Below are 12480 nucleotides of genomic sequence, written 5' to 3'. Positions count from 1 at the left end.
TGCATTATCATTAACAGCAGACTCGTACATTTCCTCAATGAAAACAATGTACTGAGCAAATGTCAAATTGGCTTTTTACCAAATTACCGTACAACAGACCATGTATTCACCCTACACACCCTAATTGACAACCAAACAAACCAAAACAAAGGCAAAGTCTTCTCATGCTTTGTTGATTTCAAAAAAGCCTTCGACTCAATTTGGCATGAGGGTCTGCTATACAAATTGATGGAAAGTGGTGTTGGGGGTAAAACATACGACATTATAAAATCCATGTACACAAACAACAAGTGTGCGGTTAAAATTGGCAAAAAACACACACATTTCTTCACACAGGGTCGTGGGGTGAGACAGGGATGCAGCTTAAGCCCCACCCTCTTCAACATATATATCAACGAATTGGCGCGGGCACTAGAACAGTCTGCAGCACCCGGTCTCACCCTACTAGAATCCGAAGTCAAATGTCTACTGTTTGCTGATGATCTGGTGCTTCTGTCACCAACCAAGGAGGGCCTACAGCAGCACCTAGATCTTCTGCACAGATTCTGTCAGACCTGGGCCCTGACAGTAAATCTCAGTAAGACCAAAATAATGGTGTTCCAAAAAAGGTCCAGTCACCAGGACCACAAATTCCATCTAGACACCGTTGCCCTAGAGCACACAAAAAACTATACATACCTCGGCCTAAACATCAGCACCACAGGTAACTTCCACAAAGCTGTGAACGATCTGAGAGACAAGGCAAGAAGGGCCTTCTATGCCATCAAAAGGAACATAAATTTCAACATACCAATTAGGATCTGGCTAAAAATACTTGAATCAGTCATAGAGCCCATTGCCCTTTATGGTTGTGAGGTCTGGGGTCCGCTCACCAACCAAGATTTCACAAAATGGGACAAACACCAAATTGAGACTCTGCATGCAGAATTCTGCAAAAATATCCTCCGTGTACAACGTAGAACACCAAATAATGCATGCAGAGCAGAATTAGGCCGATACCCACTAATTATCAAAATCCAGAAAAGAGCCGTTAAATTCTACAACCACCTAAAAGGAAGCGATTCCCAAACCTTCCATAACAAAGCCATCACCTACAGAAAGATGAACCTGGAGAAGAGTCCCCTAAGCAAGCTGGTCCTAGGGCTCTGTTCACAAACACAAACACACCCCACAGAGCCCCAGGACAACAGCACAATTAGACCCAACCAAATCATGAGAAAACAAAAAGATAATTACTTGACACATTGGAAAGAATTAACAAAAAAAAACAGAGCAAACTAGAATGCTATTTGGCCCTAAACAGAGAGTACACAGTGGCAGAATACCTGACCACTGTGACTGACCCAAACTTAAGGAAAGCTTTGACTATGTACAGACTCAGTGAGCATAGCCTTGCTATTGAGAAAGGCCGCCGTAGGCAGACATGGCTCTCAAGAGAAGACAGGCTATGTGCACACTGCCCACAAAATGAGGTGGAAACTGAGCTGCACTTCCTAACCTCCTGCCCAATGTATGACCATATTAGAGAGACATATTTCCCTCAGATTACACAGATCCACAAAGAATTTGAAAACAAATCCAATTTTGATAAACTCCCATATCTACTGGGAGAAATTCCACAGTGTGCCATCACAGCAGCAATATTTGTGACCTGTTGCCACAAGAAAAGGGCAACCAGTGAAGAACAAACACCATTGTAAATACAACCCATATTTATGCTTATTTATTTTAACTTGTGTGCTTTAACCATTTGTACATTGTTACAACACTGTATATATATAATATAACATTTGTAATGTCTTTATTGTTTTGAAACTTCTGTATGTGTAATGTTTACTGTTAATTTGTATTGTTTATTTCACTTTTGTATAATATCTACCTCACTTGCTTTGGCAATGTTAACACATGTTTCCCATGCCAATAAAGCCCCTTGAATTGAATTGAATTGAATTGAATTGAATTGAATTGAGAGAGAGAGAGAGAGAGAGAGAGAGAGAGAGAGAGAGAGAGAGAGAGAGAGAGAGAGAGAGAGAGAGAGAGAGAGAGAGAGAGAGAGAGAGAGAGAGAGAGAGAGAGAGAGAGAGAGAGAGAGAGAGAGAGAGAGAGAGAGAGAGAGAGAGAGAGAGAGAGAGAGAGAGAGAGAGAGAGAGAGAGAGAGAGAGAGAGAGAGAGAGAGAGAGAGAGAGAGAGAGAGAGAGAGAGAGAGAGAGAGAGAGAGAGAGAGAGAGAGAGAGAGAGAGAGAGAGAGAGAGAGAGAGAGAGAGAGAGAGAGAGAGAGAGAGAGAGAGAGAGAGAGAGAGAGAGAGAGAGAGAGAGAGAGAGAGAGAGAGAGAGAGAGAGAGAGAGAGAGAGAGAGAGAGAGAGAGAGAGAGAGAGAGAGAGAGAGAGAGAGAGAGAGAGTGTGTGAATTGTCCATTCTCATAGGAAGGCTGTTGACATACCACCCTGCATACCACTGCTGGCTTGCTTCTGAAGCTAAGCAGGGTTGGTTCTGGATGGGAGACCAGGTGCTGCTGGAAGTGGTGTTGGAGGGCCAGTAGGAGGCACTCTTTCCTCTGGTCTAAACAAAGATCCCAATGCCCCAGGGCAGTGATTGGGGACACTGCTCTGTGTAGGGTGCCGTCTTTCGGATGGGACGTTAAACGGGTGTCCTGACTCTCTGAGGTCATTAAAGATACCATGGCACTTATTGTAAGAGTAGGGGTGTTAACCCCGGTGTCCTGGCTAAAATTCCCAATCTGGCCCTCAACCATCACGGTCACCTAATAATCCCCAGTTTACAATTGGCTCATTCATCCCCCTCCTCTCCCCTGTAACTATTCCCCAGGTCGTTGCTGCAAATGAGAACGTGTTCTCAGTCAACTTACCTGGTAAAATAATGGTAAAAAAAATAAATAAAAAAAACATGCTAACTCCGGGCAGACTCCTGCTGGCCTCTTTATCTCCTAACTGCTCTCTCCAGTCTAATGGGCTGTGTAGGCTGAGAGGGGTGCAGAGCAGAGGCCCTGGGTGCTGACTACCAGGCGCAGGGCTACAGGGCTACACAGAGGCAAACTGAGACATATTTTGGCAGGGGCTTCGAACGATACCTGTTTGCCAACAGTGCATTAGCACTGTACATTACAGTTACTGTGTCCTGGATGCGTCCATTAGGTCAACTGTACTGGGTCAGGCGCAAGCTCTATTTGGATTTTGCATCCAAATACTTGTATCCAGCAGACTTTTGAATAAAGTATCACTTTTTACAGGTAGGATAAAATAACAAAGTTGTCACTCACAGTATCAACAGAGGCCCACGAGCCCAGTAAAAAAAATTAAAAACATAACCAGAAGTTACAAGTCTTTTCCCCCTCTTAATTATCTTCCTTTTGCAGTGAGGCAAAATGACCCAAGGGCAGTGAAATACACTTTGCCCGGTTTCCTCAATAAACATCAATGATTTAATAACACCCAGGGAGAATGTGCATTTTACTGGAGTTAAGAAGAAAAAAAAGCATTGATAAAACAGAGCTTTTCTTCTCGGGACAGGCAGGGGCTTGTCTGACATTGAAGGAAAGGATGGCATGGGCCTTTTAGTCTCTGTTCAGTGGTTTGGGAATCACCAAATAAGGAAGCGGATTTGTAATCAACAAACCACGGGATGGCAGGGTCATTAGGAGTTAAAAAAGGGTTAGGTTAAAAAAGAACAGTACTTTCTTAATAATATACTTTTGACAACAAAATATAGGTTTCAAGCACATCATTTATTTAGCCAAAGAAGCCTTGGTAAATAGGTTAACTAACCCGCTTCAATGTTGCAGAGCAGAGAAGTCTGCAACCAAGGAGTAGGAACCATACATAACAATGCATTAACTCCTCTGGACAATAAGGAGGGCATTCAAATGGCTTAACGTTAATCAAGGGGAAAAGACAATGAGGGAGATTCTAAAGAACACAGACGACAATAAAGAGCCTTCAAAGGGAGAAAATGTCATACAGTTAACTTAGCATTTCAATGAATCTCCAATAAGTGCAGGCCAAGAGACAGGCAGCCGGGAGAGAAAGTCTACCAGCAAAATATGAAGTATGTTTCCCAAATGGCACCTTATTTCCTATGTAGTGGGAAACATAGGGCTCTGGTCAAAAGCAGTGCCCTATAGGGAATAGGGTGCCATTTGGGACACAGAGGAATAGTTTCCCTCGCTGAGGCCTCCGGCCAGTGGGTGACCTTGTCATGAACTCAACTGGCTCTCTGACTGACATACATAGTTCCATAAAAGAGGTATGAGGAAGAATCCACCCAGACTAAAGCTTATTCACTCAAGCTGGATCCCCCACTAAACAGTTACTGGCATCAGGTATATTAGACTTCACATTGGACTGTTTATGTCTGGAAGGACTTCTTAGAGGCCATTCCCATTGGTCACACCAGGTAATTTTAACGTGGAAATGTGGGTAATATTTGGTTGAGATGATTGATCAATGAGATTTCAACCTTTATTCACCCACTTGAAAAGAGTTGAATTCCCAATGGGTCATCACTACACTTTCAACCACCTAAAAGCACAATCAAATTCCAATGGAAAAACAACGTCAAATGTTTTGATTAGTTGTCATCTAAATGTGTTATCTCTGCACTTTCAACCATTTAAAAGCACAACAAAGTTCAAATGAAAGTACAATTTCAGATATTTTGTATTTTTCAACAATTTAATGCAGGGGTGTCAAACTCATTCCATGGAGAGCCTGGTGTCTGCTGGTTTTAGTTTTTCCCTTTCAATTAAGACCTAGAAAACCAGGTGAGGGGAGTTCCTTACTAATTAGTGACCTTAATTCATCAATCAAGTACAGGGAAGGAGCCAAAACCCACAGACACTCGGCCCACCATGATTTAATGATTTAATGTGTTCTCACATCTAATAGCAGAACCAAATGACCTGGATTGCAGTTGAGATGACATTAAAAGTACGTAATGCAAGTGATCAATGATGTTCAAGATTCTGCACAGATTATTACAGCAGTTGTGAAGATCTCCGCAGACCTGCGACCTTTGCATGCTATTTTGAACATGCACGATTTCCATGATTATATAAGAAATTAGTTACAGTAGGCTAACCCCAAAATGTGGCCATGGAATGTTGAATAAATACTGTTACATTAGTTTGTTAGATAGCCTTAACTTTAGGCTATGTACTGTACTACAAAAATATTATTGAATTTTGTTTGGTTGACAACACAACCAAATATCAACATTTAAAGGATATCGATTTGTTGGATAGTTCCATCTGAGCCACTGGCTTAATACTATTCTTTAACTTTTTGGGGGGTTTAGTTGGAGACGTGAATTCAACATATAATTTGTTAATTTATCAAACAAGTTCATAGGCTATTTACTGTATTGAAAAAGTGATATTGAGTTGTGTTTGGTTGTCAACAAATTCCAGTTTGTCTACAAATTAATAATTTATATGTTGGATTTAGGTCTCCATCTCTACCAAGAATCAAAGAAAAAGAATTGGACTAAAAAAATTTAAACTTTATTTAACGTGCATTTAAAGTTTGATTTGATTATGTCTTATTCATTAACACGCTGGAATTAAAGCCAGACTAAGTCAGTGGCACAGATGGAACTATCCAAGCAGAAGATACATCTCCTTCAAATGCTGATATTTGGTTGCATTTACAACCAAACACAATTCAACATGCAGTTTGTTGAATTCATGTCTCCAGCTCAACCAAAAATCTAAGTTAAAGAATACGACTAAATCTAATCTAATCAAATTTGCAATGCACTTTAAATAACGTCTGATTTGATTTAGTCCTATTCTTTAACTTTGATGTTTAGTTGAGCTTGAGATGGGAATCCAACATATTAATGATTAACTTCAAGATTCAATTTGAAATCAACCAAAGCTTGAAACCCTAGGCCTATATGTATTACCTATTTTTAGTTGAACCCTGGATTGAATTGAAACCAAGCAGCTGTTGATGACTTTGCAAATACTATATAGGCCTAAATAGTATCATTGACGATACTATTTAATTTGCTCTTTTAAACCTACCCTTTAGAATGACTTCAATAGCAACAGTGAATATATTTAGTTATAAAGAGGTCTCTGAATAATCATTCTCACAATAGCACATTGGTAGTAGTCAGTGACAAATATAAAAGCTGGGCTTTGTTAAAACCCTGGATGGGACACCAAATGAATAGCTATAGATCAACTCTCCAGTAGGAGGTGCTGCCCAGCCTTGTTTATTTTCATATAGTGGATATAACGTTGAAGATCTGATATTTCAAATGTACAAAAATTCAACATATTTCATACAAGGTTTGTCTATGTTGAAATTGTCTACAACGATGACAAAATCCTATGGTTGAAATTTCACCCTTAATCCAATGTATTTTCCACATAAATTCCATGTCACATAACACTGACAAATTACGTTGAAACAACGTTGATTCAACCATTTTGTGCCCAGTGGGCTGACACCATGGACATTTATATTTTAGGATAATTGTAGCCCTCGTCCTACACTTAAAACATAGCTCATGGGTCAGCCAAGATCTAGCATAACTTCACGAGGGATGAAGAGAGGAACATTTCTGGCCAGAATGTCACAGCAAACATACTGAAGTGTGTCATAATAGTTTTGGGTGATGTGTGTTCCAAAAAAGAGGCTAGCAAAGATCTAGGGGAGAGAGAATAGGAAGGGAGGAAGAAAGAAGGGGAAACAGGGTTTCTCAGGGTCTCCTGTTGCATCAGGCAAGGTGGCACTAGGAGAGGAGCAGGCTATGCTGCTTCTGCTCATGTCAGCACATGCTCAGTCCTGCTGTACCAGCTGAGGTGCAGCTGTGTTTGGAGTATGCCCTTCTGCCTGACATGGATGCGACACACATGAAAGCGAAGCACACGCTCCCCATAACAACCACAACCACTAAGCACACTGCATTAGAGAAGAAATATAAGAGGTTTGTTTGTAGAGCGGAGTGACAAAACAAAGCATTTTCTGCTTTATTAACTGTGAGTTCCAAATACTCAGCACACAAACACTATTTTCATGCTCTCCGACGAATAAGTAAGAATTATGGGAGAATGAATACATTGACATGTATGTGTGTGCATGTGTGTGCGTGTGTGTGCGTGTGTGTGTGCATGTGTGTGCGTGCATGTGCACCTAAATATATTTGAGGAGGCCAGGGCAAGCCAGCCACTTCAGGATAGCATTGTCCTCAGAGACAAGATGGCCTCCTTTGCCTCCTGGGGGGAGAAGTAAGTCAACAATGCAATGTTTGTCAAGCCAAGTCTTCACCCAATTAGCTCAAATTCTTGAGGCCCAACTTTCTAAACTGCTGTTTGCACTGCAGTGCACCAGGGACCCTGGGTGGGGGCCTTATTGTGTGAATCTTGACTGCTGTGCAGTGAACAACAGGTAGCTAGTCAATAGAAAACGTATTATTGCTAATCAGTTTCGGCTGTCTCTATTTTTGATTGAATATAGAAAACTGGGTGGGCAGGCACAAATATAAAACACTGTAAATCACTGAACCGTTGATATTCACTCACTGAAATACTGTATGTGGTCATTTTGGCTTTGGATCCCTGCAACTAAATCTCAACACACAGACAGATCTGGGGTGACAAAGCAGCAGCACACAGTAACAGACTAAATCGCTTACTTAATATACCACATGGCCTGACACAAAGCATGGCCTGACACCCTGGACTGTATCACTAGCTATATCAAGATGTTGCATAAGAGTTAGAAGGGGATAGTTTTACAGGATTAAAAAAGAACAAGTTTATGACAATGGGCACACAGGCTGTATATGGGCTTAGAAATCCAGGGCAACCTCCCCCTCACACACAACGACCAATGAAGTCAGGGGACACCAATGAAGTCAGGGGATACTTGTGGCTGTGGTATTCTATACTGGGAGGGAGGGCTCACAGAGCCAAAATAGTCAGCAGTGCTCACGGTTCTGATGTCAGACAACCAGAAAACAACCAAACTCCAAACTGCTCATATTATCATGAGAAGGACAGGGTGTCAGGATCATAGAGATATACCATGTTCTATATCTATGGTCAGGACAGACAAGATTAGAAACCCTGGCCCTGATTCGACTACCCTGGACAGATGCTGGTGGCTTCATCAGTGTGTTAACAATAAAACCCTTTCACTTAAATGATCCCCAACATAAGATATTGATGGTTAATGGCAGGATGAGAGCAGTTGATTGAGTTGTTCCACTGTTAGGGGCCATTTTATTGACTTTTATTGACATTAACCAGGTTTCCATCCAACCTTTTTATGCGAGTTAAGTACATGTCGGATAATTTTTTTTTAATGACACTGCCTGATGGAAACAGAACATTTGTCGGTAAACTTTCCAAATGTCGACAAAACAAAATATGCTATGCGGGATCTTTTTGTCTGTAAAATTAAATATGCGAGAACTGTCGGTAGAAACGCTTTTATGCTCAAATATTTATATAATAACCATTACATCGAAGTAAACTAGCAGTCACACGATGACATGTTGTGTGACCCTTCCACTACGACTCGTCGGGAAACCATGCAGTTTATTAGGCTACAGATGAAATAAATTATGATGAACTTCACAGGGTTGTGAAAGTTGATGATCTTGAGGATCCTTTACAGAAAATATCAAGGGTCTTATTCTGGTGACATGATCATTGATGCTTGGCTTTAGTACCTGCACTGTATCTGCGAGAAGTTGACTAGAGCGCACGTGCCAATACCATTGTGGGCACACTCGCTATATAACGCAAACATTTTTTTTGTGAGAAACCATCAGTAGAGTTGAAAATGCAATGGAAACCCATTTAACTTGTTTTTCTAAATTTGGTACATGGGAATTTAATATATTATGACATCAAGCACAGCCTTTAATCTGCAACAAGTCAATTTGATGGGAACACATCTCTAGTGGGAAAATGCGCATATTGTTTTTATGCAGATTTTAGAATATTCACATGAAAATCTGGAACCAATTTGATGGAAACCTAGCTATTGATTGTTTGAGTTGATCGCTAGAACTGACCCTCACATTCCAGACGAGTGAAGGGGGCCCTATACTAACATCAGTATATGTGCTTAATTGAATCAAGTGTCAAGCCTGTCACAGTGCAGAGTCAAAACGCTAGAAACAGACACTGCTCCTTGTGCCAGATAATTCAATTATGCTGCTATTGTCATCGAGGTTACTTGTAGAACTATGGAAGCCATCTGCCATTACCAACAAACAGTTGAGTCAACATGTATCAGATTACTGCCAAATGGAAACCCAAAAAGAAGTTGATCTTTGATAGCGATTTATGATATGCTTGAAAATGCACCCGAAACAGAAAAACCACAACAACAGAAAACAGAAAAACCACAACAACACTTTCCATTATCGTCATGTAAACCACAGGAATTACAGGGGGCTTAACTTTTGATCAAATTAAAAACATAGTAGTAGCAGACAGGCAGACAGACCGTGACAGATTTTTCTGTTAGAGAGCAAATAGGTGAGAAACAAGACATGATCTCGGGTATAGTCTTATTCTTATAGTGTTTGATAAAGTGCCATATCCTACAATTCACATCACTTGAATGCAGGGCCAGGCTACATCTTATACATTATCCTTATGACCCAAGGACTGTGAAGCTCTGTCTGAAGAGATATTCACAGACCATTTTGAATGAATTGAAAACATTATGTCACTAGCACAAGGACTGTATCAAGTTGAAAAGTACACTGATTAATATTTATACAAGAACAAGTGGCATGATCAAAGTATATTGACACAATGAAGATATGTTATAGACACCAGTATTTTCCCCAAGAAAAAAAGCTGTTACCATTGATTTTATTGCAGTCACTAATAAGCAACCAATTCTAGATGCTGACCAGTTTCTTTCACTACCATTCCATCATTGTTTTATGTAGCCCTAGGTTACCTTTATTGTCTGCAGCTACCACCTATAACTTAATAAACGTAATAATCAGTTCCTTCTGGGTACCAAGTGAGTTAAATTATCTACCATTGCATCATTTTGCAAATAATGGAATTGTGGTCAAATATTGCCAATTTTCCTGAAGTGTTTCAAGTGAAGTGAGTGGGATACAGACATAAGTTTGAGAAAGTTTAAAGCATGTAGACGCCAGACAGACTATGAATAGACTGTTTCTATGGACAGAATTAGATCAGATCTATTCCACTAGAGATTCTATTTTGTCACATTACTTTTAACAGCATCTTTATGAAAAGTATAATTAGTGTGTGGGGAATTATATATGTTCAACTATGGTATATGTAACAACACTTGAACTGAAACACTCAAGAAACAAATAGCCAATACGTTTCTTATTTTGTAATAACGTTTTGAAAAGAATTAACTGCGTTTCTTTTCTTTGGGAAATAAATAAGGTTGCTGTGCGTGCAACGGTGTGAGCACTAGAGCAGATGATCTACAAAAGCTTGTTCACCAGAAATAAATGAAACTTCAAAATAAAAGTATGCAAAAAATAACTTACATTCACCAGATGACAGGTAAATATCAACGAGACGATAAGTCCAGAGACCTTGTGGATCCGCGTACCCATGTTCCACCAACCCAGCACAGGCTGCAAATGCTGGGGAAAGGAAAATCAAGGTCTTTCACTTCTGGCCACTGAAGTAATATAAAGGTGCACCTCTACACTTTCTACGTCCCACACGCGGCGGGACTTCATCAACAGAAAATGATGTAAACAGAACAAAAATATTTATCAAAAGTGCCGTGAAATAGATAGATCGGTTTGCGTCACTTCGGACCCACTGTCGTTTGCGCTCAAAACTTCGACTTGTAATGCGAGCGCAAGTCAGTGAGTCACTGGGAAGTCTGACGCTATTGAGACACACGAGCCACTTCCCTGCATAAAAGGCGGAATGGAATTCAGGGAGTGCTGCTGATAGGCAGTCTTAATCACTCCGTGAGGAGACGCCACATAGAACATATTTAGCGTTACAGTTTTAAATTGGTTCAAAATGTGTTTTAGGCTACAAAGTTAAAAGAACAAATTGAATTGGATCATACATTTGATTTAATGTATAGATTAATACTTATGCATAATTACGTTAAATGACTCACCAATTTGAAATCCACTCGGATGCAAATGTTGTACTTTTTCCTAATCACTTGACCGGTCACAGAATGATGCCCTCTTGGCATGTATTTTAGATCTACTCTCATGCCCGCCAAAGACGTGTGGCTCGCTTTTGTCATGCATAACCACCATCCAAACCAAAAGTGGTTTGGGGGAAGAGCTGTTTTGATACTACACGATGTGGATCACTTTACCTTTAAAGCATGAACTATTCCAGGTGAAATTACTGTAGCCTGTAGGCCTATGTGGAAAGTTTGCACCAGTGGTTTAGGCCTACCTTGATGCTGGTGAAGTCTGCACATCGGCGCCCTCTGTTGATCTCAAATCAGTTGCCCTTGAATCAATTGCCCTTGTGGCCCATCATGAAGGCTTGATGACGTTTCTCCACTGCATAATTTATGTGATTAACAGTACATTTACAAACATACTATTCTTCATGAAATCAATACACAAAACCATAATTAAGCAAGTACTTTTCTAAAATGATAATAGTGTAAGCCTAGAGTAACAATTTAACAATAACTGAAAAAATTGTGTTACTGGACACCATTGCAAACAAAAAGAGACTTGCTCTAACAGTTTGAGCCTACAGATGAACTATTAAGCCTACTAACCTTTAGGCCTGAAGCAAGTAGGCCAGGTCTGCCTATTTTCAACCCCATGCTCCATCCCCTGAACACTTACAAAGAGAGCATTTACTGACAGTGGATTTATGTTTGTGTTCATTCATATCCATAATTGGTACAAAGAACGCCTCCATCTCAAGAGATCACACCGAGCAGCTGCTGTCAATTAAGAGTTTAACCCTGGAATTTCAGCTGCAGCTTGTTCCACTATGTTTCCACTCCTTCTCAAAGGCTGCAACAACACTGATTAACAGAATAGATATGTGTAGTTACATAGGCATGCATGGTACAGTGTAAGTACAGTGTAATACGATGTAACTACACTATAATTGCATTATACCTGCATGTAATGCATTTGCATTAGCCAGTGTAATGTGGAACCAACGTTACATTGAATTCAGGTGCCAAAGTTGCATTGCACGCCACCGTTATATGAACACAAAAATACATACTGTAAATTGTGATCGGCTTCAGGGTTAGAGCAGGCTCCTCTGCTCTTCCTTGGCTTTTCACCTGCCCCAGTTCCTAGGACGATGAAAGAGGTGTGCAGGATGAGAGACTACAGGCATGCGAGGCACACTGGACTCACTCCAATTTTCCTACCGCTCCAACAGATCCACAGAACATGCCATTTCCATCGCTATTCACATGGCATGACATATGGACAAGAGTAATGCCTACAGTATCAGTCAAAAGTTTGGACACACCTACTAA

General features: G+C 40.5%; 1 protein-coding gene across 13 annotated transcripts in view; it reads right to left on the bottom strand.

The window, feature by feature from the left end:
• LOC139542363 (basement membrane-specific heparan sulfate proteoglycan core protein-like) overlaps positions 1-10868 on the bottom strand; it is a 161402-nt gene extending 150534 nt beyond the window's left edge. For all 13 annotated transcript variants that reach the window (XM_071347685.1, XM_071347689.1, XM_071347692.1 and 10 more), the window contains exon 1: positions 10529-10868. In XM_071347685.1, coding sequence (XP_071203786.1) covers positions 10529-10597 — 69 coding nt within the window. In that variant the 5' untranslated portion in view covers positions 10598-10868. The remainder of the gene's footprint in view (positions 1-10528) is intronic.
• Between the last annotated feature and the right edge of the window lie 1612 nt (positions 10869-12480).

This window comes from Salvelinus alpinus, chromosome 17 (genome assembly GCF_045679555.1).
Source record: "Salvelinus alpinus chromosome 17, SLU_Salpinus.1, whole genome shotgun sequence".
NCBI lineage: Eukaryota > Metazoa > Chordata > Actinopteri > Salmoniformes > Salmonidae > Salvelinus > Salvelinus alpinus.
The sequence above is the reverse complement of the archived record's forward strand: the minus strand, read 5'-3'. Positions and strand labels throughout refer to the sequence as shown.